The 26,436-nt window shown below is 39.8% G+C and overlaps 2 protein-coding genes across 10 annotated transcripts in view; one reads left to right on the top strand and one right to left on the bottom strand.

The window, feature by feature from the left end:
* Positions 1-2,691: 2,691 nt before the first annotated feature.
* LOC102162428 (uncharacterized) lies at positions 2,692-7,686 on the bottom strand. Its single transcript, XM_084999640.1, has 3 exons — positions 7,297-7,686; positions 5,450-5,511; positions 2,692-3,103 (listed from the first exon to the last, which is right to left on the bottom strand). The coding sequence occupies exons 1-3, from the start codon at positions 7,595-7,597 to the stop codon at positions 3,026-3,028; spliced, it is 441 nt and encodes a 146-aa protein (XP_084855766.1). The 5' UTR covers positions 7,598-7,686; the 3' UTR covers positions 2,692-3,025.
* The window catches only part of PTPN4 (protein tyrosine phosphatase non-receptor type 4), a 190,332-nt gene continuing 171,473 nt past the window's right edge, over positions 7,578-26,436 (top strand). For 4 of the 9 annotated variants that reach the window (XM_084999633.1, XM_084999636.1, XM_003133309.5 and 1 more), the window contains exon 1: positions 7,578-7,967. The gene's annotated coding sequence lies outside the window, so the exon portion shown is untranslated. Of the gene's footprint in view, positions 8,288-26,436 lie in introns of all 9 variants that reach the window. The other 5 variants (XM_005654170.4, XM_013982143.3, XM_084999634.1 and 2 more) reach the window with 3 other exon arrangements.

Genomic DNA, 26,436 nt, shown 5'->3' with positions numbered 1-26,436 from the left:
TCCCATTTGGTCAAAGAAGCCACTAGATGTCACTCAAGGTCCCTCAGGCTCTGCCCAGGCTTCAATTCCATATCAGATCATTTTCCTCCTCAAACCTTGTTCCCAAAGCCCACAGCCCTCAGAGGAAGCCATACAAGTGTAAGGACAAAATGTGCTAGCACCTGACCTCCTTCTACTGCTCTCTCTGGCATCCTAGGCCCACCTCATTCATTTATTTATTAGAGAAGAATAACTGAGGGCTGATTATATAGCAGACATTAGGTCAGGCTGTGATGAAGTCATAGTGAGTGACTTGAGCGCTGGTGCCTGCCCTGATGGAGTTTAATCTATGAAAGCACTTCTCCTCCGAATTTGTATTGGTTATGTACTTATTCATTCCCCCTCAACTAGAGGCTCTCAAACTTTTGTGGCTACCACACCAAAGAAAGAAACACATTTCATCATGTTAATTGCAGTACTATTCACAATAGCCAAGACATGGAAACAACCTAAATGTCCATCAACAGATGAATGGATTAAGAAGGTGTGGTCTATATATATTTACAACGGAATGCTATTCAGTCATAAAAAAAATAAAATAATGCTATTTGCAGCAACATGGATGCAACTAGAGATTCTCATACTAACTGAAGTCAGAAAGACAAATACCATATACATGGAATCTAAAATATAGCACAAATGAACCTATCTACAAAAGAGAAACAAAAAGTCAAGGACAAAGAGAACAGAATTGTGGTTGCCAAGGGAATAAGGGGAGGGAGTTGAATGGATGGGGAGTTTGGAGTTGATAGATGCAAACTATTACATTTAGAATGGACAAGCAATGAGGTCCTACTGCATAGCAGAGGGAACTATATCCAATCTCTTGGGAAGATAATATGAAAAAAAGAATGTATATATATGTATGACCGGGTCACTATGCTGTACCGCAGAAACTGACACAGCACTGTAAATCAACTATAATTTTAAAAAAGACATTGCACATTGAAATTCACATACACACAAATGCACAAACGTATACCAATTAGTTTCACAGTCCTGTGTTTACCTTCACTTTTAGGATGCATGCAGATAATTTCTTGTCTAATCCAGTTCATTTCTCTTTTCAAAATACTGGTTGGATTCCTCCAAGTTGATCTTACAACCCTCTAATAAGTCACAACTGAAGAATGAAAAATTCTTGCCTTGAGGGCAAGGGCCACCTCTTACCTGTATTCCCAGTGTCTCTCCAACGGTATGAGCACAATACATGTGTTTTTATTTTTTTTTTTTTTAATTTTTTCCTTTATAGCCACACCTAAGGCATATGGAAGTTCCCGGGCTAGGGGTCAAATTGGAACTGCAGCTGCCAGCTTACACCACAGCCACAGCCACAGCAACACAGGATCCAAGCCACATCTGAGACTTACACCGCTTGCTGCAATGCCAGATCCTTAGTCCACTGAGTGAGGGCAGGAATCTAACCTGCAGCCTCATGGATACTAGTTGGGTTCTTAACCTGCTGAGCCACAACCTGAACTCCTATACCTGTATTTTTAAATAAACAAAAATGATGAGGACTAATTCACATTAATGTTTAAATGAAGAAGACTTAGAGATGGGTTAAGTGGCTTATCATATGATCAGTGTCCTCCGAGTGTACCTATATATACAGATTATATTCATCAACAAATTTTTTTTTAAGTATATAGATTCTATACAAGGCGTACCACATAGGCTATTGATATAAATTAATATTTTAGTCACAATCTAGGGCTCATCTATTTTAAATTCATATGATTAAAAATATGTTCATCTTGGAAAAAGAAGTCAGGAGAAGCAACGAACTCTTTCAGATATTGTAACTTGTGAGAAATTCTATCAGCTAAAAAGCTTGATATTAGAGACCATGGCACAGAGAGTCATGTTTACAAAGATGCTGACACCTTCAAGCCCAGGGTGACTGTGTGACTATGGTAGTTGGCATGGCTGAGAGACTTTGCTGATGTGCTTGAATGAAGGACCTTGAAATGGGGAGACTGTCCTGGGTTAGGTGGGTGGACCCAGTGTAACCACAAGGGTCCCTATAAGAGGGTCCTGAGAGGCACAGGAGGTAATAAGACACGGAGAGACCTGCAGATACGAGGCTGCTGTGTTTCAAGATGGAGTAGGGGCCACATGGCTTCCAGAAACTGGAAAAGGCAAGGAAAGAGATTGGCCCCCGGACTCTCCAGAGGCACCCAGCCTGTCAATCCATTTTTTTTAATGATTTTTATTTTTTCCATTATAGTTGATTTACAGTGTTCGGTCAATTTCTACTGTACAGCAAAGTGACCCCATCATACATAGAGATATTCTTTTTCTCACATTATCCTCCATCATGTGACCAGATATAGTTCCTTGTGCTACACAGCAGGACCACATTGCTTATCCACTCCACATGCAGTTGTTTGCATCTATTAACCCCAGACTCCCAGTCCATCCCACTCCTCCCCCTTGGCAACCACAAATCTATTCTCCAAGTCCGTGAGTTTCTTTTCTGTGGAAAGATTCATTTGTGCTGTATATTAGATTCCTGACATAAGTGATATCATATGGTATTTGTCTTTCTCTTCTTAACTGGAATCATGCTTTTTAGAACATTGTTCTCAATGCCTGGCACAAAGCTAGCACTCAATAGCATCAATGTTGATGACGACGATGAGACAATAATTACATGCTGATCATTCTGCTACTTTATTCTTATCATGTAAAAATTATTTCTATTAAGCAAATGATTTAAAATCATTTGAATAAGCAATTCCATTTCTTAATACTAAGAAAAAATGTAGTATGATAACATTTTTACTTTATTGCTGTTTTAGACTATCTCTAATTGTCAGATATTTTTAACAATTCAATTTTGTACCACTCTTGATGTGGCCTCCTCTTTGTCTTCTGGAGTAGGATGTCTTTTTGAAAGGTTTTGGTCCATTTGGTTGAAGATTTCTCAGCATTCGGTTGTAGATTTTATCATTTTTAGGAAAGAGGTTGATCTCTATTCCTTCTATTCCACCATCTTCATCCCATCTCCTCTGTCAATCCATTTTGGACTTCTTACATCCAGATCTGTAATGTAATAAATCTGTGGTGTAGAGACACTAAAGTTGTGGTACTTTGTTCCAGAAGCAGTAGGAAACAAAAACAGAGATGGAATAGATAGCTCTGTGGCATACACCAAAAAATTCCCAAATCAAATTTAGAATTTAGGGAATCCACGAGGATTCGGGTTTGATCCCTGACCTTGCTCAGTGGGTTAAGGATCCAACGTTGCTGTGGCTGTGATGTAGGCTGACAGCTGTAGCTCCAACTCACCCCCTAGCCTGGGAACTTCCATATGAACGAATCTGGCTAGTATCCATGAGGACTTGTGTTTGACTCCTTGTTTTACTCATTGGGTTAAGGATTCGGTGTTGCTGCGAGCTGCGGCGTAGGTCACAGATACGGTTTGGATCCTGTGTTGCTGTGGCTGTGATGTAGCTGCAGCTCCAATTTGACTTCTAGCCTGGAAACTTCCATATGCTGCAATGTGAAGCCCTAAGAATTAACAAAACAAAACAACAAAACCTCATACCACTCTGATTTGGACCTAGCAAGCTGACTCCAGATTTCCTTCAGAATTGTCCTCCTTACAGATCCTCAGTGATCCAAGGGTTTATCATTTTTCCAAAAGGAGCTCCCCCAACTTGCTGATGGAGGGGTGTGTCGGGGGGGGGGGTGGTGGTATGTGGGATGGGGTATGGAGCAGGGAGTTGTCGGAGTCAGGCATGATGGCTGGTCATTCGGCCACAACGCCTGATCAAAGCTTCTTCTCTGCTGCCTTGCGGCTGCCAGAGGTCACTGCCCCAGCCCAGGCAGCCTGGGTTGGCACGCAAGCCAGAACAAATGTCTTTTCCTTTCTGGCTACAGCTACCCGGGGTTGGGAGGCAATCAGACACTGCAAGGCCACTAGGCCTCTCTGCCAACACCCTCCAAGTGTGGACACAACCCTTGTTTTTACGCTCCCAAAGCACAGCCAAGGGAAGGCACAGACAAGGGGGAAAAAAATCAGTCCACAGCAGTGTCTGCCCATATCTAGCAACGTTTGAGGCCACTTTTATGTGAAAAAAAATCTTGCAAACTCTCATTTCATTTAGTGCTAAATTAAATTATTTAGATTAGGTTTCTTTTTCTTTTCTTTTCTTTCTTTCTTTTTTTTTTTTTTTTTTTTTTTTTTTTGTCTTTTTGCCTTTTCTAGGGCGGCTCTCACGGCATATGGAGGTTCCCAGGCTAGGGGTTGAATAGGAGCTACAGCTACCAGCCCATACCACAGCCACAGCAACGCCAGATCCGAGTCGCATCTGCAACCTACACCACAGCTCACAGCAACGCTGGATTCTTAACCCACTGAGTGAGGCCAGGGATCGAGCCCTCAACCTCACGGTTCCTAGTTGGATTCGTTAACCACTGAGCCACGATGGGAACTCCAGATTATGGATCTTGATTATGCGTAATCATAAGATCAGGTATAAAGTTCTTATCCTCAGATCTCCTGTACGTTCATAAAATGAAAACAATTTTCACATTAATTTAACAAGATTGAAAATTCAATGAATGTTCGGTATGTAATACAAATGATGTTGTTTTGGTGAAATTAAATTGCCCTTTTGTGAGGAGACTATGGAACTCACTGCTATGGTATGTGCTTTTTAAGGCATGCTTATAGTTGATTTAATAATCCCATTTTTTAATTTATTTATTTTGAATGGCTGCACCTGCAGCATATGGAAGTTCCCAGGCCAGGGATCAAATCCAAGCTGCATCTTCAGCAACGCTGGATCCTCAACCTGCTGTGCCCTCTGGAGAGTGGGAACTCTCCAGTATTCTTCTCTATTTAAATTTCTGTGAAACTTTTGTACAGTGTGCCATGAGGACGCTTAACCTTCATCTAGCTAAAGGATTCAATTTTTTTTCTCATTAGCCCAAGAAAGTGTAAGTTATAGTTCTTGGTGCCAAATGCAAAATCAAGTGGCAGTGTTTGGTTACAAGGTGGTTATCAAGATGATCCAGAATGGGCATATATTGATATTTTAAAGATTATAACTGAAATAAAGGTAATAAATATTTTCATAGAGACCTTGGAGGTACGACTCCATTTACACCAAATGTCCAGAGTAGGCAAATCCATAGAGACAGAAAGTAGATTGGTGGTTGTCAGGGGGTTGGGGGAAGAGGGAAGGAAGAGTGCCTGCTCCTGGGTATGGGATTTCATTTTGGGGTGATTAAAATGTTCTGGAATTAGGTAGTGGTCATGGCTGCACAACTTCACAAATATACCAAAAAGCACCATGGCATAGAAATTATATCTCAACTTTTAAAAAGTTTCTTCACAATTTTCCTAAAGAATTGTAGGTATACATGAAGAGTATATCCGTTTACTTAAAGGACTCACCCTGTGGAGTTTCCCTAAAGAAAGTGTGTCCTCTTCCTGCCCCTCCAACGTTGAGGCTCCAGCTGTATTTATATTAAAGGTGAGATTTATATTTGCATAAAAGGTCACTAGAGTTTATGGTTGAGGGTAGGAAGAATGGGCTGAGGGAGAAGGTCTGGAAATAGGAAAATTAGTTGGAGGACTAGTTGCAAGGCTCTACAGGGAATCAATAAGGACACATTTGGACCCGACTAGTCTCACTCAGAGACACAGCAATTTACCAGATGTGAAGCTGGGTAAGAGCCGGCTCTGCATCAAGTAACTTTTTGAACTCCCCCCAATATAATATTTAAGCCCTTGATTCTTTCAACAGATTTTTCTGACACCAGGCAATGTCACTGTCATCAGGCATTAGAGGGGACACAAAGATGACTCAGTCAAGGTCCTTGCCCTCCAGTAGCTTACAATGGAGAAGTGGCCCACGCAGGGACAGGTATCCCATAATCAAATGTTCACTGTGATAAGAGAAAGGGAGGTGTATGATCTAGAAGTATCAATGTCAAAGGAGGAAGAAATTCTTCAGGTGTAAGTCCTCTGTGATCTGTGGCTGCAGGATGACTGAGTGTTGCTAGGCGGAGATGAAGTGACGAGCATTTCAATAGAGGGAGGACAGGATCTTAGGCACAGAAAATGGAGAAACAGGCAGGAAAGCCTGTCAGGGAAGGATGAATGAGCACTGGCTGGAACTAAGCTCTCAGAAGGAAACTAACTGGAAGAGGTAGCGCAGAAAAACAGGGACTGGCAAGTTGTCTTTTTAAAAATGGAAAAACTCAGAGTTCCCTTTGTGGCTCAGCGGTTAACAAACCCGACTAGGATCCATGAGGATTTGGGTTCAATCCCTGGCCTCACTCAACGGGTTAGGGGTCCTGTGTTGCTGTGAGCTGTGGTGTAGGTCGCAGACATGGCTCAGATCTGGCGTGGCTGTGGTGTAGGCCGGCAGCTGTAACTCTGATTCCACCCCTAGCCTGGGAATTTCCAAATGCTGCGGGTGTGGCCCTAAAAAGAAAAAATAAAATGGAAAAACTGAACTGGGGTGCAAAGGAGAAGACGGTCATTAGAAATTGCTGTCTTTCACGGATTTGTAGAAATGTGCCAGATTTCACCTTGCAAAAACCACCCCTCATCAGTAAATGAGCATTTTGTCGGCTTGGAGAGAAAGTGATTTTTGAAAGAAGGTTTTAGGCAGGCCGGTTCTGGTGGGGGCGCTGCGGCTAAGAGCAAGGAAGAGCAAGAAGGTGCCAGACGACAGGAAAGAACTCTGACAAAAATGAATGCAAAAAGGAAATGTAGCAGTTTCCAAATTCTTCCTCCCATCATTTGGCTAACAACCCCTCCCCCTCCACGCGGCCGCCCCTAGTCATGTCTCATCGCCAATAAGTTTGTGCCATCAATAGGATGTTAGAATGCACCAGGCTACAAACACTGGCGTGGTAACACTCACTTCATACGTTTGGTTAGAACGAATTAATTCAGTTTTTAAAAGTACATCGTTCCTGGCACACAGAGACACCCAAACGTCTGTTTTATAAGTGAACGTTGTTTGTTCTTTGTTTCAGGGTCGGTATTTAGGAGAGGAAATGATTCAAAACTGCATCCTAAAACCTATATTCTCTTTTAACACTTAAGTTAGTACAACCTGGGGCCGAGAGGTCCGGTTTTTCTCTTTCTGCCCCTTCGGGCGATCCCTTAGGTCAGTAGGTCCAGCGGGGGTCGCGGTTCCAGTAACCAATCGCCGCGCGGCCGCGGGGCCAAGGGGCCGCGGGGCCGCGGGGTGGAGCCTCAGAGCCCCGCCCCTCCTCCCCACCTACCCAGGTCCGGCCTCCCTCGCACCTGCGCGTCCCCCGGCTCTCGGGCTGGTGTAACATCTTCCAGCCGGTGCTGGCGGGGAAGGGGCTTGGCCTCGTCTCTCGCGAGATCGCCTCCAGTGGCCGCCACCGCCGTTCCTGGCTGCTGACTGGCGGCGTCTGCGCAGCCGCCATGTTCGGTTGCTATGCTGTGGCCTGGGAGACGGGGTGTGCTTGAGGGAGGAGGAGGAGACGGAGGAGGAGGAGGAGGAAGAGGAGGAGGAGGCGGAGGAGGCGGAGGAGGCGGGAGGGACTGAGCTCCCATTGCACTCTCACACACAAACGCTGCCCGGGATTGCCTGCCCGCTCGCGCAGCGCCGCACGCAGTTCCGCTCCTCTCGGCCCCCACATTGTTCGCTCAGGACTCCAGGGTCCCCAGAGGCCGGATTCCGGGCCCCGCTCCGGGGCTCCCCTCCCCCACGGCAGTGTGGCGGGGTCGGATTAGCTCATCCCCGCAGGGAGGTGGGAGAGCGCGCGGCCGCCCCGCAGTATGAGGTGGTGCCGGCGGCTCGGGGCCGTGGCGCGGCCGCTGCGGCGCCGGCTGCTGGGGGGGCGCTGAGGGAGCCCTGGGGGCGGCGCAGCCGGGCCTCCGGGCTTTTCTTCTCCAGCCGGGAGGACGCGGCTGGGATACGAAGGTAAGAGGCTCCCGTAGCCCTGCCGGCCGTTCGGCCCTGCGCGGTACGCGAGGCTGTCACCTGCGGCTCTTGGGGCTCGTAGGGGCAAGTCAGGGCCAGCTGGAGATGCGAGGTTGATGCCAAAGTAAGGGAAAAGGATGCTTCCTGCCTCCTCCCTTTCTTCGCGGGACTCCTGCTTTCCGAGCTCCTGGGGGGTTTAGTTGGAATGTCTGTTGTGGTTGAGCCAAGGGAGAAGGGATGGAATAGGTGCGGAGATGGAATGTTCCACGGCATCTAAACTCTAGGTGAGGTTTTGGAATCTTCCGAGTTTTCCATTGCTGGTAAGATTTTTTTTTCTTATTTTAATAAATTGGGTCCTATGAGCGCTTCCTGCGTGCTGTATGGGCTTACAGTCCCTACCATTGAAGTTTTAAGCCTTTTATAGATCTACTGATGCCTACTTGTATTAAGGAAATCTGTAGTTGGCCCGGAAAAAAAAAGTTGAGTTTAGCAGAATAGAGGTACGAGTGCGTTCCCCAGGGTTTCCTTAAAATGAAGCAGTTTACAATTGCATAGATATATGTATAGATGGGTTCTGCGAAACTTAGAAGGGAGACTTAATGCCTGGGAGGTATTATATAGTGACCACAATGGGCACTCCGATTTGTAGAATTTTCAAGCGCTTTTTCTCGGAGAACCTGGACGTCTGCAGTATACCAACTGCTTTTAGAATCCGAGATTGGGGTAGTATTAGGTTTTTTGTGACCAGAGCTGACAGTTGAAACAGTCCAGTTTAAACCATGTTGATGGAGGGAAAAAACCCCTAAAGCCAAAGTATCCGATTTGTAAAAGATGATTTGAGTAAGAAGACGACCGTGGAACAGTAAAACCAGGGCATTTTTTAATCCTGATTTTTGAATCTTAACCTGCCAGAGAAAAAAATTATTTTTCATTTTTTTAAGGGGGTGGGGAGGAGATGACCTTAAAATAAATGATTATTCAGAGCTCTAAGTGTGCTTAAGGGGATAGAGCTAGATATTATATCAGTTAAATTTGGCATATTCAACATACAGATTTTTTTAAAAGACTTTTTTGAAAGCAAAAGTTTATCAGACAGAACTTCTTTACTAACTCATAATAAGAGAGTAAATTTAGTCTGACAAAATACTGTGGGATCCACTGATTTTGTCAGACAAAATTTATGCTCCAGTTACCACCAATGCTATTTTTATGTCTCTCTCTGGATCTTTCTTTTTTTTTTTTAATGGCACACATGATCTGTTAACAGTTTTTTGTCAAAACATGTGTATGACAATATCATGATCTTGAATGGTTTATAAGAAGAGAATCATGGTCTTTTTTTTGTCTATGGGAATATTTGTGATTCAGCTAATCAGTTTTAAACATTTGGCACGAGGTTTTGAAAACACAAGCAGCGGTGACCATTTTGTAGTTTCATTAATATTAATTGACTAGGTTAAAGTTTAAGTTTAAAAATCACAGTTTCCTCAAAAGTAGTCATGGATGAGGATGTGACTTTCTTATTGCCTGTTTTCTTACCTGCTTAGATTCTGGGCTATGGGCACTAAGTTATTTAAAACTTGTGGTTTCCCCTTATTTTCTAATTGAATATCTTTTAAAATGGCCTTTGTAACTTTGTTACTTTAAATTTGTGACACCCAATTTCTAATTTAGGCTAGGCATAAAACCAGCATTGATTGAACACACCTGCTAAAAATACTTTCTGGGTCAGATGTACTTAGAATGCAGCCTCAGGAAAATTCATTTGAACTGTTCTACTGTGACCAATGTACAATGTATTGAAGGACTTTAAAAAAATTATAGGCTTTCACAATTAGATTTCATCAGTTACAGGCCATAGAATCCTAACTTTAATGTATAAAGTACTTCATGTGGGATAGTAAAAACTTACTGCAATGCTTTTTTAATTTTTTTTTAACTTATGTGACTTCCCTCCCCATAGATATACTAAACTCTGATGTGTATATTTGAAATATTTTAGTTTTGTCTATTAATCGTAATTAATTTAAACTGTGGTGTGACAGTACAATGTGCAGTGTTACCTGTTTAGTATTCATTTATGACTTATTCTGAACTTTTTGAGGAGGTGTCAGTGGTCATGTTTTTGAGTAAATTATCTTTAAGGAACAAGGTAAGAATGCCAGAAAACTTCAAGGAGACACTGTTATTAGCTGTTATTGAGAGAACTTTCTCCCTCGCTCCCCGAGTTTAAACTACAAGAAAGCTTTAAAAAATATGTAGAAATCTTGTTTGGTGGAAGTTTAAAGACAAATGTTTAAAAATTCTCTTTTAATTGCTAGTTATTAGGAATGTAAAATTTGGCAACCTCACTAGAAATAAGTCTTTGTGACTTAATGTGACTAAGTATGAATTATTGCTTCTAAGTAAAATTTAGTATTGGCAGCAGTTCACCAGTTACAAACTTGAGTTGATTTTTGTTGTTTTTCCGGGTAACAGCATGCATGTTATGAAGTTTTTTATATGCTGTAGTCTAGATTTGTCAAATTTGTCATTGTACTCGACTCTGCTGTGAAGTCTTGAAGATTGGTTTACCATTCTAGAAATCCTTTTTATTGTTTACCAGAAAACTACTGTAGGAAGAAGGTGTTATTTCTTCATTTAACATTCAATTAGTAGCACAGATGGTGAGAAGGAATACAGTGTGGCAGTATTGTAGAATCTTCTTTATTGGTGTGGAAGTACAGAATCTCAGAGCACTGTGATTTATCTCTTTTCCTTTGCACGATCATAAAGTACAGTCATATTTAAAATAGGGTGGGAAACGAGCGAGGAAATTTATTGCATTCTCCTCCATTTTATTAGAGGCGGTTCCCCCCTACATTTATTCTTCATTTTCATTGTTACTAAGCCGAAACACTGGAAGAGAGGTGCATGTATTTGAAGGAGTTGGTGGGAACAAAATGAAAATTAGGTACTGTGGATTACCTTTCAGGGAAGATAGTGATTTGGGTGAGTTATTGTGTTTGTATCTTTTAACAAGGAGGTTTTATAGAGAAGTGGAAAGAAAAAAAGGATTCAGAAGGGAGGTGTTCATTATCTCTTATGTGCCAGACAATGTCAGGGGGCTTTTTGTGTTAACCCACAGAGTCGTCAAGTATACTTTGTGAGGTAGGTATTATTAACCCCCTACTTCCCACTCCCTTCCCCCAAATGGGGGCCAAGAGAAATTAAATAACTTGTCTAGGATCACACTGCTAATCAGTTGAGTTCAAACTAGGTCCGAGGGAGCTTATTCTTCAGGTCTTGCTGTTCAATTAAACTTTCTGCAGCAGTGGCAGTACTGTCAGATATGGTAGCCATTAACCATGTGTGGCATGGAGCACTAGAAATTTGACTGTCATGCCTGAGAAACTGAATTTTAAATTGTATTGAATTTTAATCAGATTCAATTTAAATAACCAGATGCTAGTTATCTATAATATCGGACAGCACAACTTTTAGATCTTGTGCCTAGAAAATCTGAGTTTTGATATTGAATTATTGAGTTTTGATATTTGAACTAGCTTATATATGACATTAGGCAAGTTACTTAGTTCTTGAGCCTCAAGTTAATCCCTTGTGAAATGAGAAGACGTTATTACTTAAAGATTATCTTCAGCATCCCTTCTTGCCCTAGAGTTCTATGATTCTTGTTAAAATGTACAGTGGCATTTATATCTGAAAGAACCCCACTCCTTATATAAAGATTTTTGTTTGCTTAGTCTCTCTTTTTGAAAAGAGTATGTGTAAAGCACACATAAAGGATAATGGATTATTTTCCCCTCGGTTGTTTGGCAAAAACATTGTGTAACCAAAGGTAGTACTTTACCTTGGAACAAAGTTTGAATCTTTAATGATCCTATTTTCAGCATGCCACTTCCCATTTGAGAATATATTACAGTTCCCTGTTGCTTATCAAATTAATTCCAAACTTGTTTGCTTGGCCTTAGAGATTTTCCACCAACTTCGTCTCACTAACCCTGTTTTTCATTCTTCCTTAAAAAAAAAGCATTCCCCCACCCCCTGCCTTTGTTTCTTCATTCTATTTTATTTTATTTATTTTATTTTATTTTTTTGTCTTTTTGCCTTTTCTAAGGCTGCTCCCGAGGCATATGGAGCTTCCCAGGCTAGGGGTCAAATTGGAGCTGTAGCTGCCAGCCTACGCCAGAGCCACAGCAACGAGGGATCCGAGCCACATCTGTGACCTACACCGCAGCTCACAGCAACACTGGATCCTTAACCCACTGAGCGAGGCCAGGGATAGAACCTGCCACCTCATGGTTCCTAGTCAGATTCATTAACCACTGCACCACAACGGGAACTCACTGTTTCTTCATTTTAAACATTCCTATCTCCAGTCCATGTGCCTCCTCTTTAAGTCTTCCACAAAATTCACCTTTTTCTGAAAGAATGCTGCTTAATGCAGTCATAATGATCAGCTTTTGAATCCTGGTAATAAGTACTTTAGAGTTAATATATGATTGTTTAGGTATAGTTGAGTATATCTTTCTTTTTATGTTGCCTACTTAATGAAAAAGTAAAAAAATTAAAAATGAGCATTGTTTCTTTTGTATTGTCTTCTGAGTTTAGTCCACTGCTCAGCACTTCTGCTTTAAAAAGTTGCTAATAAAAAATATGGAATATAATACTGTAACAACATTCATCCTTAATCACCACTCTAGTACATATTTTTGTTTCCTTCCAGGCCTTTGTCAGTATTTTTTTTTTCTTTTTTAATAAAGTTGTATGGTAGAGATAATAATTTTGAGTTTAGTATATTGGTAACATTGTATAGCAGAGGAGGTACAGTGTAGGGAAAAGCTGACAGACTTTGGGGTGAAGTGGGTTGGCATCTGATCTCAAAAACCTTGGGCAAACTCTGTAACCTCTGTGCTTGTTTGCTTGCCCTTCCTTCTTTCTTTTCTTCCCTCCTTTTTTCCGGTCTTTTTCTTTTTTTCCTTTTTTTTCTTTTTGGCTGCAGCCACACTGTGCAGAGGTTCTGGGGCTAAGGATTGAACCTATACCACAGCAGTGACAACACCAGATCCTTAACCCTCTAGACCCCCAGGGAATTCCCTGTGCTTACTTTCTTGTCTATGAAATTAGTGTAATAATACCTGGCCCTTGAATTGTTGTGAGGGTTAGGATAAGGTATATAAAGCATTTAGTATTATTCTTTAAATATGAGATGATCAATAAAGGGTAATTGGTATTATTTTCCCATTCCCATCATCATGAATATAATTTAAATGGCTTAGACATTTAGGTGATTTATGATTAAGTGATTTAACATTTACCTTTCATTAAATATTTTAGTTGTTCTAAAGTTTCCACTGTTTTAATCCTCAGTGAGTACCTTTGTGGTTTTAGCTTGTTTGTATATCTGTTTCCTCAGTCCACAACTCTGGGACTGGGGTAATGGTCCAGTAGTATGAGTATTTGTATGCCAGTTCTCTTCTGGAACAATAGGCATTCTTGTTTTGGAAAGAAGTGCTAATTTGTTTATAAAATTATACTTCATTGTTTTAGTTAATGTATTTTGAAAAATTTAGTTTATTGGGGAATGATGTAGTGAACATTCATTTGTGTGTTAATTAAACAGACATTTGGATGAATGTTTATAGGGATTACTGGTATACCAGTAAATAAGACATGATTCTTGTCCTTGAGCTCAAATTCTAGGGTGGTAGCATATGTCAACAAACAATTATAATTCAGAGTGACAAGTGTAATAAGATCTGGGGGAAAGGAGAAGTGGCATTTGAGCAGAGTCTTGGAAGATGAGTTGGAACTGATCTGAGTAGAGAGAACAGCATGTCCAAAAAGACAAGCATGAAAGGAAATGTGTGTTTAGGGAAATGGTCTATCTCCATGTCAATGAGATGGGTATTGATATCTGATTTTGTGTGTAAATCTGTGTGGTTGTATATGTGTATTGACTATGATAGGAGATAAAACCTTGTGAAGGTCCTTGTTTGGGCTATGAATGCAATCATATTAAGGCCTTTAGAGTTTCTCAACTGAGGTACCATGAATGGCTTTCCTCTGGACCAGAGAACAAGATACCTGTCAGCATATGGAACCAGACATATTGGAGCCCCCAGGATGGTTTCTTTTAACCTAGAAAAGGCTTCTTGGCTTGTCCTAGTGCAATAAAAATTATTTTCTTTGTTGCCAAGTTAAGAAAAGCATTGTGAAAAGCACTGTTTTAGAGGTTCTTAGTATTGAAAAGTTTATGATAACTATTCACCTCCTGGCATTCTCAGTATGTAATACAAAATAAAACCAACACCAAACGTTAAATAAACATAAAGAGGAGTTCCTCTTGTGGCTTATCGGGTTACGAACCCAACTAGTATCCATGAGCATGACAGTTCCATCCCTGGCCTAGCTTAGCTGGTTAAGGATCCAGTGTTGCCATGAGCTGTGGTGTAGGTTGCAGATGCAGCTCAGATCCTGTGTTGCCATGGCTGTGGCGTAGGGTGGCAGCTGCAAGCTCCAATTTGACCCCTAGTCTGGGAACTTCCATATGCCAAAAGTGAGGCCCTAAAAAGCAAAAAATAAAATAAACATAAAGTTGAGTCAAAGTCCTTTTTTTCTCTCCTCACTCCTCTCCCTCCCCCCATTAATTACTACTTAACTGCTTTGTGTGTATGTGAAGTATCTTTTTGGTGACCCTGCCTGGCTGGTGCTCTGCAGGAGTATTTTGTCTGCCTGTTGGAGAAACCAGGATTTACATTGGGGAGCAATTATATATATTTAAATAAGGGAATGATAAGATTAGATGTAAGATTTGAAAGCTAACTCCTGACTTCTGAATAATGATGGAAGGATATGTAAAAATGATGCAAAGATGAGGTTAGAAAGAGCAGAGAGACCAGTTAGGATGCTCTTGCAGTGGTCCAGGTGAGAGGTAAGAACCAGAAATGAGGAAATAAAGATGAGGCTGTAGGCCTAGAACTAAAAACTGATTAGGTAGTTTCAGGAGAACTGAAAGTCCGTTTGGATATAGGAGGAAAGAAGAAAAGAGTTGATGTTGATGTTAAAATTTCTTCTTTGGGCAACTGGAAAGGAAAGACCAAATAATTTATATTGAGTAGCTACAGTGAACCAGTGTTTTGCTCGGCACCAAAGTTACCAGAAGTTCTCATTGAATTTTTAAATTTTATTTTGAAATAATTTCAAACATACACAAAAGTTGCAAGAACAGTGTGAAGAGCTCTGGGATACCCATCAGCGAATTTCTTTTTCTTTGAATTATTCTTGCAACTTAAAAAATATTTTTTATAAGACTTTACTTTCTTAGGATACTTTTAGTTTCACAGCAAGATTCAGGGAAAGGTACAGAGATTTCCTATAAGCCCTCATGTTCCCACACATGAACTTCAACCAGTTTTTAGCATTGTGCTTTATGTATACTGTGTGTATACAGAAAGTAAGAGTGTGACATCTTGTGCTTGGTTCATTGTGGCTGGTGCAATCAGGCCTTCCCTTTCAGATGCCCAAAGAAGGAACCTTGACATCATTTTTGACCCTTTTCTTCCTTTATTATTGGATTCTCATCATGTTTCTGTTCTCTCTCTCTCTCACTTATTTTTTTTTTTTTTTTTTTTTTTTTTGCTTTTCAGGGCTGTACTTGCAGCATATGGAAGTTCCCAAGCTAGGGATGGTATCAGAGCTGCAGCTGCTAACCTGCGCCACAGCCACACTAGATCTGAGCTACATCTGTGACCTGCACCACAGTTCATGGCAATGCCAGATCCTTAACCTACTGAGTAGGTCAGGGATGGAAACCACATCCTCATGGATCCTAGTTGGGTTTGTTTCTGCTGAAACACAGCAGAAACTCTTCTGTTCTCTCATTTTTATCTCTACTGCCAACCATTTCAGACGAATGCACCATTTCTCATCTAATTGACTTTTTCCAAACCATTGCAGAGCCAGTTGCAGACCTGACGCTCTTCAGTCCTAAATAATCTAGTGTGTTTTTATCAAAACATAGACAGTCTCTTACATAACCCCTGAATTAGGAAATCAACACTGATGCACTACCTTCAAACCCCAGATGCAGTTCAGAGTTTTCCAACTGTCCAACAGTGTCTTTCTTTCCATTTTGGTCCAAGATTTGTTTCAGGACCACACGTTGCGTTTAACTGTTTTGTCTCTTTAGTCTCCTTCGATTTGGAACAGTTTCACAGTATTTTTTTGTCCTTTGTGGCCTTGACTTTTTTTGTTCTGTAAGATTCCTTAACTTTGGTCCATCCAGGAGTTGCTCATAATGCGGACTGAGTGCATTGCTGCCAGGAATACAATAGGAATGCTGTGCTCTTAGTGTGCCTGTGTTTAACCTTGAAACCTTGTCAAGTTCATGTCTGTTGGGGTTCTCTGTTATAAAGTAATCATTTTTCTTTTTGTAATTGGTAATTCTTTCATGGGAACATTTCTAAGACTTCGTAAATGTTCTGTTCCTTATCAGACCTCTGCCCACCACCCTTTAGGTCCACTAATGACACCTGCCTAGATCAGCCACTGCTATGAAGGTTGCCACCTCCATTTATTAATTGATTTTCTACTGAAAATAGTTCCCTTTCTTTCATTTATTTCCTCATTCATTCATTTACATTATTTACATATATACTCGTGGATTTCTATTCCTATTCAATGGATTTTATTATTATCATTTTAAATTTTATTTTGATGCTTAAATGGACCTAGATTTGGCTAGTGGGAGCGCCTTCAAGATGGCTCCCATGTCTTTTCTTTTTCTTTTTTTAAATTAAAGTATAGTTGATTTACAATATTGTGCCAAATCCCAAGCCTTTTTGACACATCCCCATCTTTTGAGTATTTCCTTACTTTCTGGCCCAAAAAGATGTTCCAGATTCTTTTTGTGCTTTCCTAGTCCCAGCCCTGGAATCATTCATTTTCCCCAAGGAATCCTGATTTTCTTTATTTCCCTCATTTAATCCAAACAAAAATTTGTTAGAAGGGTGTTATCCCCAGTTTAAAGAATAACAAAGAAAGGTGTGTCACTTTGGATGTATTGCCATGTAGATAGTAAAACAAATACAGCTGTGCATAACGCCGAAACAACTGCCTCCTCCCGCTACTGACTACCATAGCCTCTGACTTCCTGAAAATAGTCGGGAATTCAGAGTGTCAGAATTTAGGGTTGTATAGGTGTGAAAGCAGTGGATGTGATTGCTACTGTTACTGCTTATGAAGTGTGTATAAAGTTAGGAAGAGTGCCACTGACAGGGCCCCAGCTAGCATCATTTAAAGGTTAAGGGCTCTCAGAAGTGAAGAGGCCAGTGAAGAACTTGAATGGTGGTGAGAGTCTGGTTGTGTGGAGGAAGGTGAGACAGGAAGGAGTTTCAAGAAAGTGCCAAATGCTGTGGCGAGAGATGAAAATGAAAGTGCTTTGAAATTTGACTCTTGGAAACTTATTATGACATTAACTAGTTGGTTTTCAAGTGTGTTCAGGGGCCACCTATATCAGAATCCAATGAGATACAAAAAAAAAAGTCAGTTCTGCAGGTTTCATCTCAGACTGTGAAGATTTTTAAAAGGGTGGGTGAGGAATAGGAAGGTGATCACGGGAGAAATCTGCTTAAATGCTGCTGCTGCTGCTATAGTTATTCTGAGATATAGAAAAGTTTGAGATTCATTGTAGCAGATGAGTTACAGTAGAGAGGTGTGATAAACTGAATTGATGAAACTAGACATGCAATGAATATAGCCTAGACAATGCTAAGAAATTTGGTCATAATGGGAAGAAGGAAGATCTCTTAGGTGATGGAGGAATAGGAGACAGAATAAAAAAAAAAAAATTTTTTTTTTTTTTAAAGGTTACATATGCCTTAACACTATGGGGGATTAAGAGAAAAAAACCATAGTGGTAGTTTGAAAGATGGGTAAGTTGAAACTATGTAGCAACACATACTATAAACAAAATGTCCTGAATGAACTTTGCTAGGTATTGGGGTCAGCTCCCTGTCCCCATTTCAAATGATTGCCATCTTATGGTGAGTTTTGGAGTTATTCAGGGTCACTGTTAATCTTATTTTATTATTAATTAAATTTATATCTTGTCTTTTTGTCAGACACTTAAGGGTGGCTACTTGGTTTACATTTCAAAATAATACAAAAAGGCATATATGGAGTAGTCTCAATACTACAGTCTCTGTCTATCCTTCCCTTCCCTGCTCTCTGTAGGTAACCACTTTGGGGTTTTGTATATTTTACCAGTATTTATGCAAATAGAAATAAAATACAAATGTAAATTACTGTTTTCCTCCTACCTTTCTGTGTAGAAGGTAGCATACTATATTAATGCTTTATGTAGAAATTGTTTCGTTTAAAATATACCTTGGATCTCTTTTGACTTCATTATGCAGAAAGCTCCCCACTTTTTCCCCTCCTTTTTTTAATGTAGTGACATGTTCTATCGTGTGGGCTGATTCTAATTATTTAAATTTTTACTCTACCTCAGCTTTTTAGGCCCTTTTACTTGTGTAACTCATTTACTTTCACCTCTGTGTACTAGTACTCCCATGAGGCATTTTGCATTAATGACCTGCCTTACTTTCTTCGCCTGAAGTCCTCTGATGCCTAGTTGGATAAACCTTTCAGATTTTATGGCCAAACAAAAAAGACTTCCTTATTTCAGTAGCTTAGATAAAAATTTCAGTAGCTTCTGTTTTTAGAAGAAAAAGAGAAAGGAACAAAACTAATATTCATTGAACTTGATTGGATTTTTAATGTATGATATCTCATTTAATTCTCCTAGCAACCCTGTGGAGTAGGGAGTGTTATCCCCTTTTTATAGATGAAAAAGCTGAGGCTCACAAAGCTGAGTTGTCCAGACTTTCACAGCTAGAACATCAGATTTAGGTTTTGAAAGTAGGTTAATTTGAGTCCAGAATCTGTATCTTTTCTGCTGCTGTCCTATTTTCTGTCTCCTATTTTTGAATTCTTGAACTCCAGGCTTGAGCTGGAGCTCTCTATCTGCTCTAAGCCTTTCATCAAGAACCATGAAATTAGACATGTTTCCCTAATGTGTTTTTCCTGGCTGCTGGGATAGCACCTGCTTATCTGACCTCTGCAGCTAAGGCTCTGCTTGCCTGGATCACTGCCTGTTGCTGGCTCCTATACACTGTGGCTATCATTTTCTATTGACTGCCCAGGTTGCCTCTCATCATCACTGCTGAGTTTTCCTTTCTACCCTGATTTCCCTTGCTGTAGCCCTGTCAACACTTGAGCGTCAGCTTGGCAATGTGAAGCTTGATCACAACTTCTGAAATCATGCGGTTGATTTTAAAAGGTCATCGTGTCTTGTCTGGACTTTTACAATAGTCTCTTAAAGTGCATTCTGCCACTCGTTTTGCCCTTTTTGACCCTCCTCTGCACCATAGCCAGGGTGATCTGACATGCACATCTCATATATACCCCTTTATATACCCCTACTCAGAATTTTTTGTTGTCCTCTGTAAGATAAAATCTAAACTCATAGTCCCATCCAACTGTCCAAGCCTAAGCCTCATTCCTGGTATTACCTGGAATGCACAGGGCCCTGCATGTGATATGTGCTAATTAGTAGTGACTACACTTTGAGTTAATAGAATGGATGAACTTTCCAAGGGGATTATAATTTGGGAAACAGCAGTTTTTAAAGTAATGTTGGTGCTCTTTTTGTCTGTTTCTTTTTGAGATATTTCTTAATGCATGAAGTAAAATAGTTTTACAAACTCCAAAGATTTCCAGATTGTTTTATTTACATTGGAATTCTAAAAATCTCCATGCTTGGTTTATTTCTATTTCCAGCTTACCTTTTCCAGCCCAATCCATACTACAGTCTGTTGCGGTGGCTTTCTAATACTAGCTACTAGGGAAACGGGGAATCTTCATAAGGAAAGATTTTGTGATTTGAAAAAGTCCTCCTAGGTGATTCTGATATTGTGACCCAGCTTGCATCTGGTAATTTTTATGGTTTTTGATCTGTGTAGGCGTAATAGTTTACAAAAGAACTGTATAGGTCAATTCTAATTCTCAGATCCCCAAGACCCTGAAAAACAAAAAGTTTTTGTAACTAATTTGGCAGCCAGACTTGGCCTATATTGATGTGAGGCTATTCATTCTTTTTTTTTTTTTTTATAGAAATTTTGTGTGTGTGTGTCTGGGAGTGACTAAGAAAATGTTTTACACAGGAGGTTTGAGCAAAATAAAATCTCAAAGGTTTAATATTTTAAAGTTAATTATGGAAATTCCATTGACTATATTGCTTTGATCATTGCTAGAAAAATAATCAACCCAAGATAATTAAACTTGATTGATGTTGTTTCCTTAGAACATTTTCTCAAAAATTTATGGATGCCTTCTCTTTAGCTGAAAACCTGTCAAATGAAAAATCCTCTAAGTACTATTTGACATCACTATCTACTAAAAGTGCTTAAGGACAGTCAAAATGTTTTTGTTTTGTTTCGCTTTTGTTTTTTTGTTTTTTTTTTTTCATTTTTGAAAAAATAAATGTTATTGGAATATAGGTGACTTACAATGTTGTGATAGTTGCAGGTATCAGCAAAGTTAATCAGCCATATATATATATATATATATATATATATATATATATATATATATATGTTCTTTTTCGGATTCTTTCCCCATATAGGACCATTGAGTAGATTTCCCTGAGCTGTATAGTAGTAGGTCCTTGTTACTGATCCATTTTGTAATAATAGTGTGTGAAGCTGTTTATTCTTTATTTATTCTACTTACAGTGAACATTCTTAAGGTTCTCTAAAGAAATTTTAAGTAGCAGTATGGTTAATGCAGGGTGTTACCTAGACTCAATCAAGAATGTACATAATATAAGGTGGTTGTGCAATATCACCTGTCTGTATTTTAAATATTCTGAAATTCAAAACAATTGTGAAAGTGTTTTGAAACCAGAGGTTTCAGATACAGGATTGTAGACCTGAACCAGTTTTTACTACCACAGTTTCCCTAGTAATGGGTGATAAATGGTACTTTGTTTTATTTTTAATTTCTTTTTAATAATAATGTTATTGGGCTATATATATATATATATATTTTTTTTTTTTTTTTGTCTTTTTTTGCTATTTCTTTGGGGCCGCTTCCACGGCATATGGAGGTTCCCAGGCTAGGGGTCGAATCGGAGCTGTAGCCACTAGCCTACACCAGAGCCACAGCAACGCGGGATCCGAGCTGCGTCTGCAACCTACACCACAGCTCACGGCAACGCCGGATCGTTAACCCACTGAGCAAGGACAGGGACCGAACCCGCAACCTCATGGTTCCTAGTCGGATTTGTTAACCACTGCGCCACGATGGGAACTCCTTTTTTTGTTTGTTTGTTTGTTTTGTTGTTTTTTTTTTTTGGGGGGGGCTATATATTTTAATTTACTAATTTCATTTCTTGTTGCAGACATCCTTCAAATTTTTTGTTCATTTATCCGATAGTCTTAATTTTTTTTCTTTCTGATTTATAATATTGTAGATATTAACTGATTTTCTCTTAGCACAGTAGCCCATTTGTGACATATTCTAAGCTTTTTGCATCTAACATAAATAGGAAATGCTGCAAGTTTGAAACTTATGTACTTGGAGTTCCATTGTGGCACAGCAGAAATGAATCTGACTAGTAATCATAAGGTTGCAGCTTCACTTCCTGGCCTCGCTAGGCAGGTTAAGGACCCAGTGTTGCCATGAACTGGGGTGTAGGTCAGAAATGTGGCTTGGATCCTGCATTGCTATGGTTATGTGTAGGCCAGCAGCTACAGCTCCCAACCCCTAGCTAGGAACTTCCATGTGCTGTGAGTGTGGCCCTAAAAAAAGAAAAAAACAAAACAAAACAAAAAAACATGTATTTATGGTGCAAGGGAAATAACTGTTTTTATGCTAAGTCTTTTCTTAGAGTAAAAGCTAAGGTGCTTACTGTGGCCACCAAAGCCCTGCATGGTCTGTGGCTCCTGCTCTTTCTCTGATCTCATCTCTGACCATTGTCCTTGTCCACTTTCCCAGGCTACACTGGCCTCTTTGCTGTTCTGGGGACAGGCCTGGTGAGCTCCCACTTCAGGTCTTTGTGCTGTTCTTCCCTTTGCCTGGAACACTTTTCTAGGCATGTGCTCCAGACAGGGTATCCATATGATCACTCTTTCGCTTCCTTTCAAGTCGGCCAAAAAATGAATTTCTCTGTCATACCTCTCCTGAATTCCCTATCCAAAATTCTGTCTCTGCTCCCACATTTCCTGGTTACTACCTTATAACATACTATATAATTTTTTTCTTGTCTTATCAGGTTGGAAGCTCCATAAGGGCAAGAACTTTTATCTTGTTTTATTTGTTGACATAGTCATATTGCTTCTCTCTGTCTGGCACATTATGGATAGAGCACATATTCAGTAGATAATTTGAACAAGGGAAGGGTTAGGGGAAACTAAGGAGGAACATTATTTGCCTAACATATAGAAACTTTATTTGAGGCTTTTATTTTTTATAATTTTTCTCAAATTTTTATTCATGAAATCAAAGTATAATAATTGAATATAATATTGTATGGGTCTAGTATTGAGAATAGTATAATTCTTTTGTATGGGATAACATTTCCTTAAGAAGGGTTCAAAGTTAGTGTTCCCTATCATCAGATCAACTGAGAATGTCTACAAAAACCATTCTTAACTCTGGCCCCAAGACAGCAAGCAGGTTTGGCCTGTGGGCCATAGTTTGCTGATTCCTGAACTATGTGACTTTTGCCCAAATTAATGCAAATTCCTCCATAACACAGTCCCAAATATCTTTCCAACTATAAATGTTACTGTTCTCTGATGAATTGTCTTCCACCTAGCTGGATAACTGTTGTTGCTTGGATATTCTCTGGTTTCTGAGGCTTTTAATAATACTCTGTTTTAATTCTGGTATAACTACAATATTTTAATAAAAGCATAATGTGTATTTCCAAGTATTAAAGTCAGTTTCCAATATTTAGAGAGATGTTATCCAGTGATGATAATAATATAGCTAATGCTTATTAGGTACTTTTTAAGTGTCAGGCACTGTGCTAAAGTTTTTTTATGAATTATCTCATTTAATCCTCATAGCAACTTGTTCTGTAGATGAGGGAGCTGAGGCACAGGGCAGTTTAGTGGTCACCCAAGGTCATAAAGGTAGTAAGGATTTGAGCCTTAAAACAGTCTGCTTCCTGAGCCCACAGCCTTACCTATTAATTAGTGTTACTTCCCATGTATACCAATAGTTTGTATTTTTATCATTTTGGCCCCTTTGCAGAGCCCCTTCTGTTTTAATCTAAATTTGAAATGCTGATAATCAGTTCTTTACAGCAGACATAAGGGCCCTATAAAAACATATATGAAGTAATAAATAGGATTAAATGGTGTCATGAGCAGATGTAAAATTAGTAGCTTTTGTAATTTAAACTTTACCCCAATTAAGAAGTACCTTTTAGGAGTTCCTGCTGTGGCGCGAGGGAATCAGCAGTGTCTTGGGAGTGCTGGGTTCAATCCCCAGCCTGGCACAGTGGGTTAAGAATCTGGCATTGCCACAGCTGCTGTCTATATGGCAACTGCAGCTTGGATCTGATCCTTGGCCTGAGAACTCCATATGCTGCGGGGTGGCCAAAAGAAAAAAAAAAGTACCTTTTACATCATGCTCTTGATAGCTTTTCCTTTGTGCTATTCTATTTTGTTAAAAAATATTGGTTTTGGAGTTCCCGTTGTGGCTCAGCAGGTTAAGAACCTGACTAGTATCCATGAGGATGGTAGGTTCCACCCCTGGCTCGCTCAGTGGGTTGAGGATCTTGCACTGCCATGAACTGCAGTGTAGGCCAGCAGCTGCAGCTCCTATTGGACCCCTAGCCTGGGAACTTTTCTCTTTTTTTTTTTAGGACCACACCCAGGGCATATGGAGGTTCCCAGGCTAGGGGTCGAATTGGAGCTAGCGCTGCCAGCCTACGCCAGAGCCACAGCAACTCGGGATCCAGGCCACGTCTGTGTCCCACACCACAGCTCATGGCAAATCCTTAACCCACTGAGTGAGGCCAGGGATCGAACCCACGTCTTCATGGATACTAGTTGGTTCATTAACCACTGAGCCACGACAGGAACTCCCTGGAAACTTTCACATGCCGCGGGAGCAGCCCTAAAAAGAAAAAAAAATAATAGTGGTTTTGATTCACTAATTTGATTTCATAGCCAATGACTTTCAAATTATAGTTTGAAACGTTTCATTAAACATTTAGGGCTGTAAACTGTATTGTTTGTGTTCAGTTTAAAAGAAAACTATGCTTGGAGTTCCCATCGTGGTGCAGCAGAAACGAATCTGACTAGGAGCCATGAGGTGGAGGAATCGATCCCTGGCCTTGCTCAGTGGGTTAAGGATCCGGCATTGCCATGAGCTGTGGTGTAGGTTGAAGATGTGGCTTAGATCTGGCGTTGTTGTGGCTGTGGCGTAGACTGGCAGCTAAAGCTCTGATTAGACCCTTAGCCTGGGAACCTCCACGTGCCGCGCGGGTGTGGCCCTAAAAAAACAAAACCAAAAAAACAAAAAAAAAAGGGAAAGAAAACTATGCTTATATGAAATAGTTGCTAGTTCTAAAGGAAGGATTAAAAACTCTAGAGGCCAGCATTCCTTTTTTTTTTTTTTTTTAAATCTAAAAATGCTCTATACAAACCCCTAACTAATAAGAAAACAGTTTTTGCTGAACACGAGAGGAACACCAAAGCTCTAAAGATGATAACCGCATATACTACAAAGCTGGAGCTTTTTAGACAAGAAAAAGAAACATTTTCTTTGGCTGGTGGTACTTAATGAAAGGTTGACTTTATTGTTGGAGTTTCATATGGAGGAGGTTAGATGAGAAATTTCGAAAGTAGGGAGAGAAAGAACTAGCAGCTGCGGAAGTTGTTTCTAATACATGAGAAAGACGGTAGTTCTTTGACTCACTAAGACAGTTTGTTTATGTCTTCTTTAGTATACTGTTTCATTGAGTTATTTAAAGTCTCTCTCCGAAGCTAGATGGTGAGCTCATTGAGGGCAGAGTTCTAGACATATGCCATTTTTATCTCTGGCATCTAGTACTGGGTCTGGGAACTAGGAGCTGTTGACATATTTACATGAGTAAACAGATGTATTGAAGGCGCAGGACTAGGAAACTCTTTGTGATCCTTGGGAAGTTAGGTGTCTGTATCTGTCTCTCAGACATACAGTACTTTAAATTCTATAATGTATAGATAGGAAATAAAGAGATGTAAATTGTTAAGTATCAAAAAAGGGAAAGTCTCAGGTAAATAAATTTGATGCAAGAAATGGTTCAAGTTAGATATCTGTGTTTATAGTTCACAATGAGTATCATATTTATTTTGGCATTGTAATTCAGCATTCTTGGCAGGTCAGTAGCAGTTGAATAAAAGATATACAAAGAGTATTTGGAAAATGCTGCTTGTATGTTAGTGAATCAGTGTGTGCATGTCCAGTGCTTATGGGTTTATGTCTAAAGTGATTATCTGGGATACTTTTTTGTGGTACTATACCATTTCTTAGATAAGAAGCTTCTTGTATAAGTTACTACATAATAACTACTATAAAATGTGTTGGGATATTAAATATGTAGAGAGCAATTTTAGATTAGAACTATTTTTTTTTCCCTTCTGCAGGTGTCAGTGTTATTATATAGCTCATAGTTTTGATAGCACTGTCCTAAGAGAATCTGGCCCTTTCAGTTTTATATTGCCAAGTTCAGTTCAGAGGGCTGAAGGAGCCTTCACTGAATATAGTGTTACAGCAATAAGCTAAGTTACTCAGTCAACTGTCTTACATGCCAACATTTTAATTTGTAGACATCCAAAGCATTATATAAGAAGCAGATGGCTCATTGAAGAACATTCCATATAAAATAACTGTAGAGAGTTCCCTGATGGTCTAGCAGTTAAAATTTGGTGCTTTTACCTGTGCCAATGCCTGGTGTGGAAACTGAAATCCCACGTCAAGCCACAGAGGAGGGAGGAGGAGCTGTAAAGGATTGTTATTATCCAGAAAGCTTTTTGTCAGTGGTTAATTGCTCCGTAATTTTGGATAACAAAGATTTTATTTTGTCTGCTACTTTTGTTAAGTATGAAAATAGAAATTGAAAGGATTTTTTTTTTACCTTTCCTCAATTTTTTTATTTAAAAATTTTTAAACTTATGCAGAAGTAGCAAGAATAGTATGTACTCTTCATGTAGATTCACCAATTGCTAACATTTTGCTACTTTGCTTTATCTGTTACATATTTAAATTTTTTTGAATTATCTGAAGGTTGCAGACATCATGATCATAAAACTTTACCCCTAAATGCTTTAGCATGCAAACATGAATCTTCTAGAAACAAACACATTCTCTTATATAAGCACATGATCACACTTAGGAAATTTAGCAT

This window comes from Sus scrofa, chromosome 15, assembly GCF_054392235.1.
Source record: "Sus scrofa isolate SSC_HxYL_T2T_F1_AM1 chromosome 15, Sscrofa_HxYL_maternal_Yorkshire_Landrace_v2.0, whole genome shotgun sequence".
Lineage (NCBI taxonomy): Eukaryota > Metazoa > Chordata > Mammalia > Artiodactyla > Suidae > Sus > Sus scrofa.
Note: the sequence above shows the minus strand (reverse complement) of the source record. Positions and strands in the feature narration are given on the sequence as shown.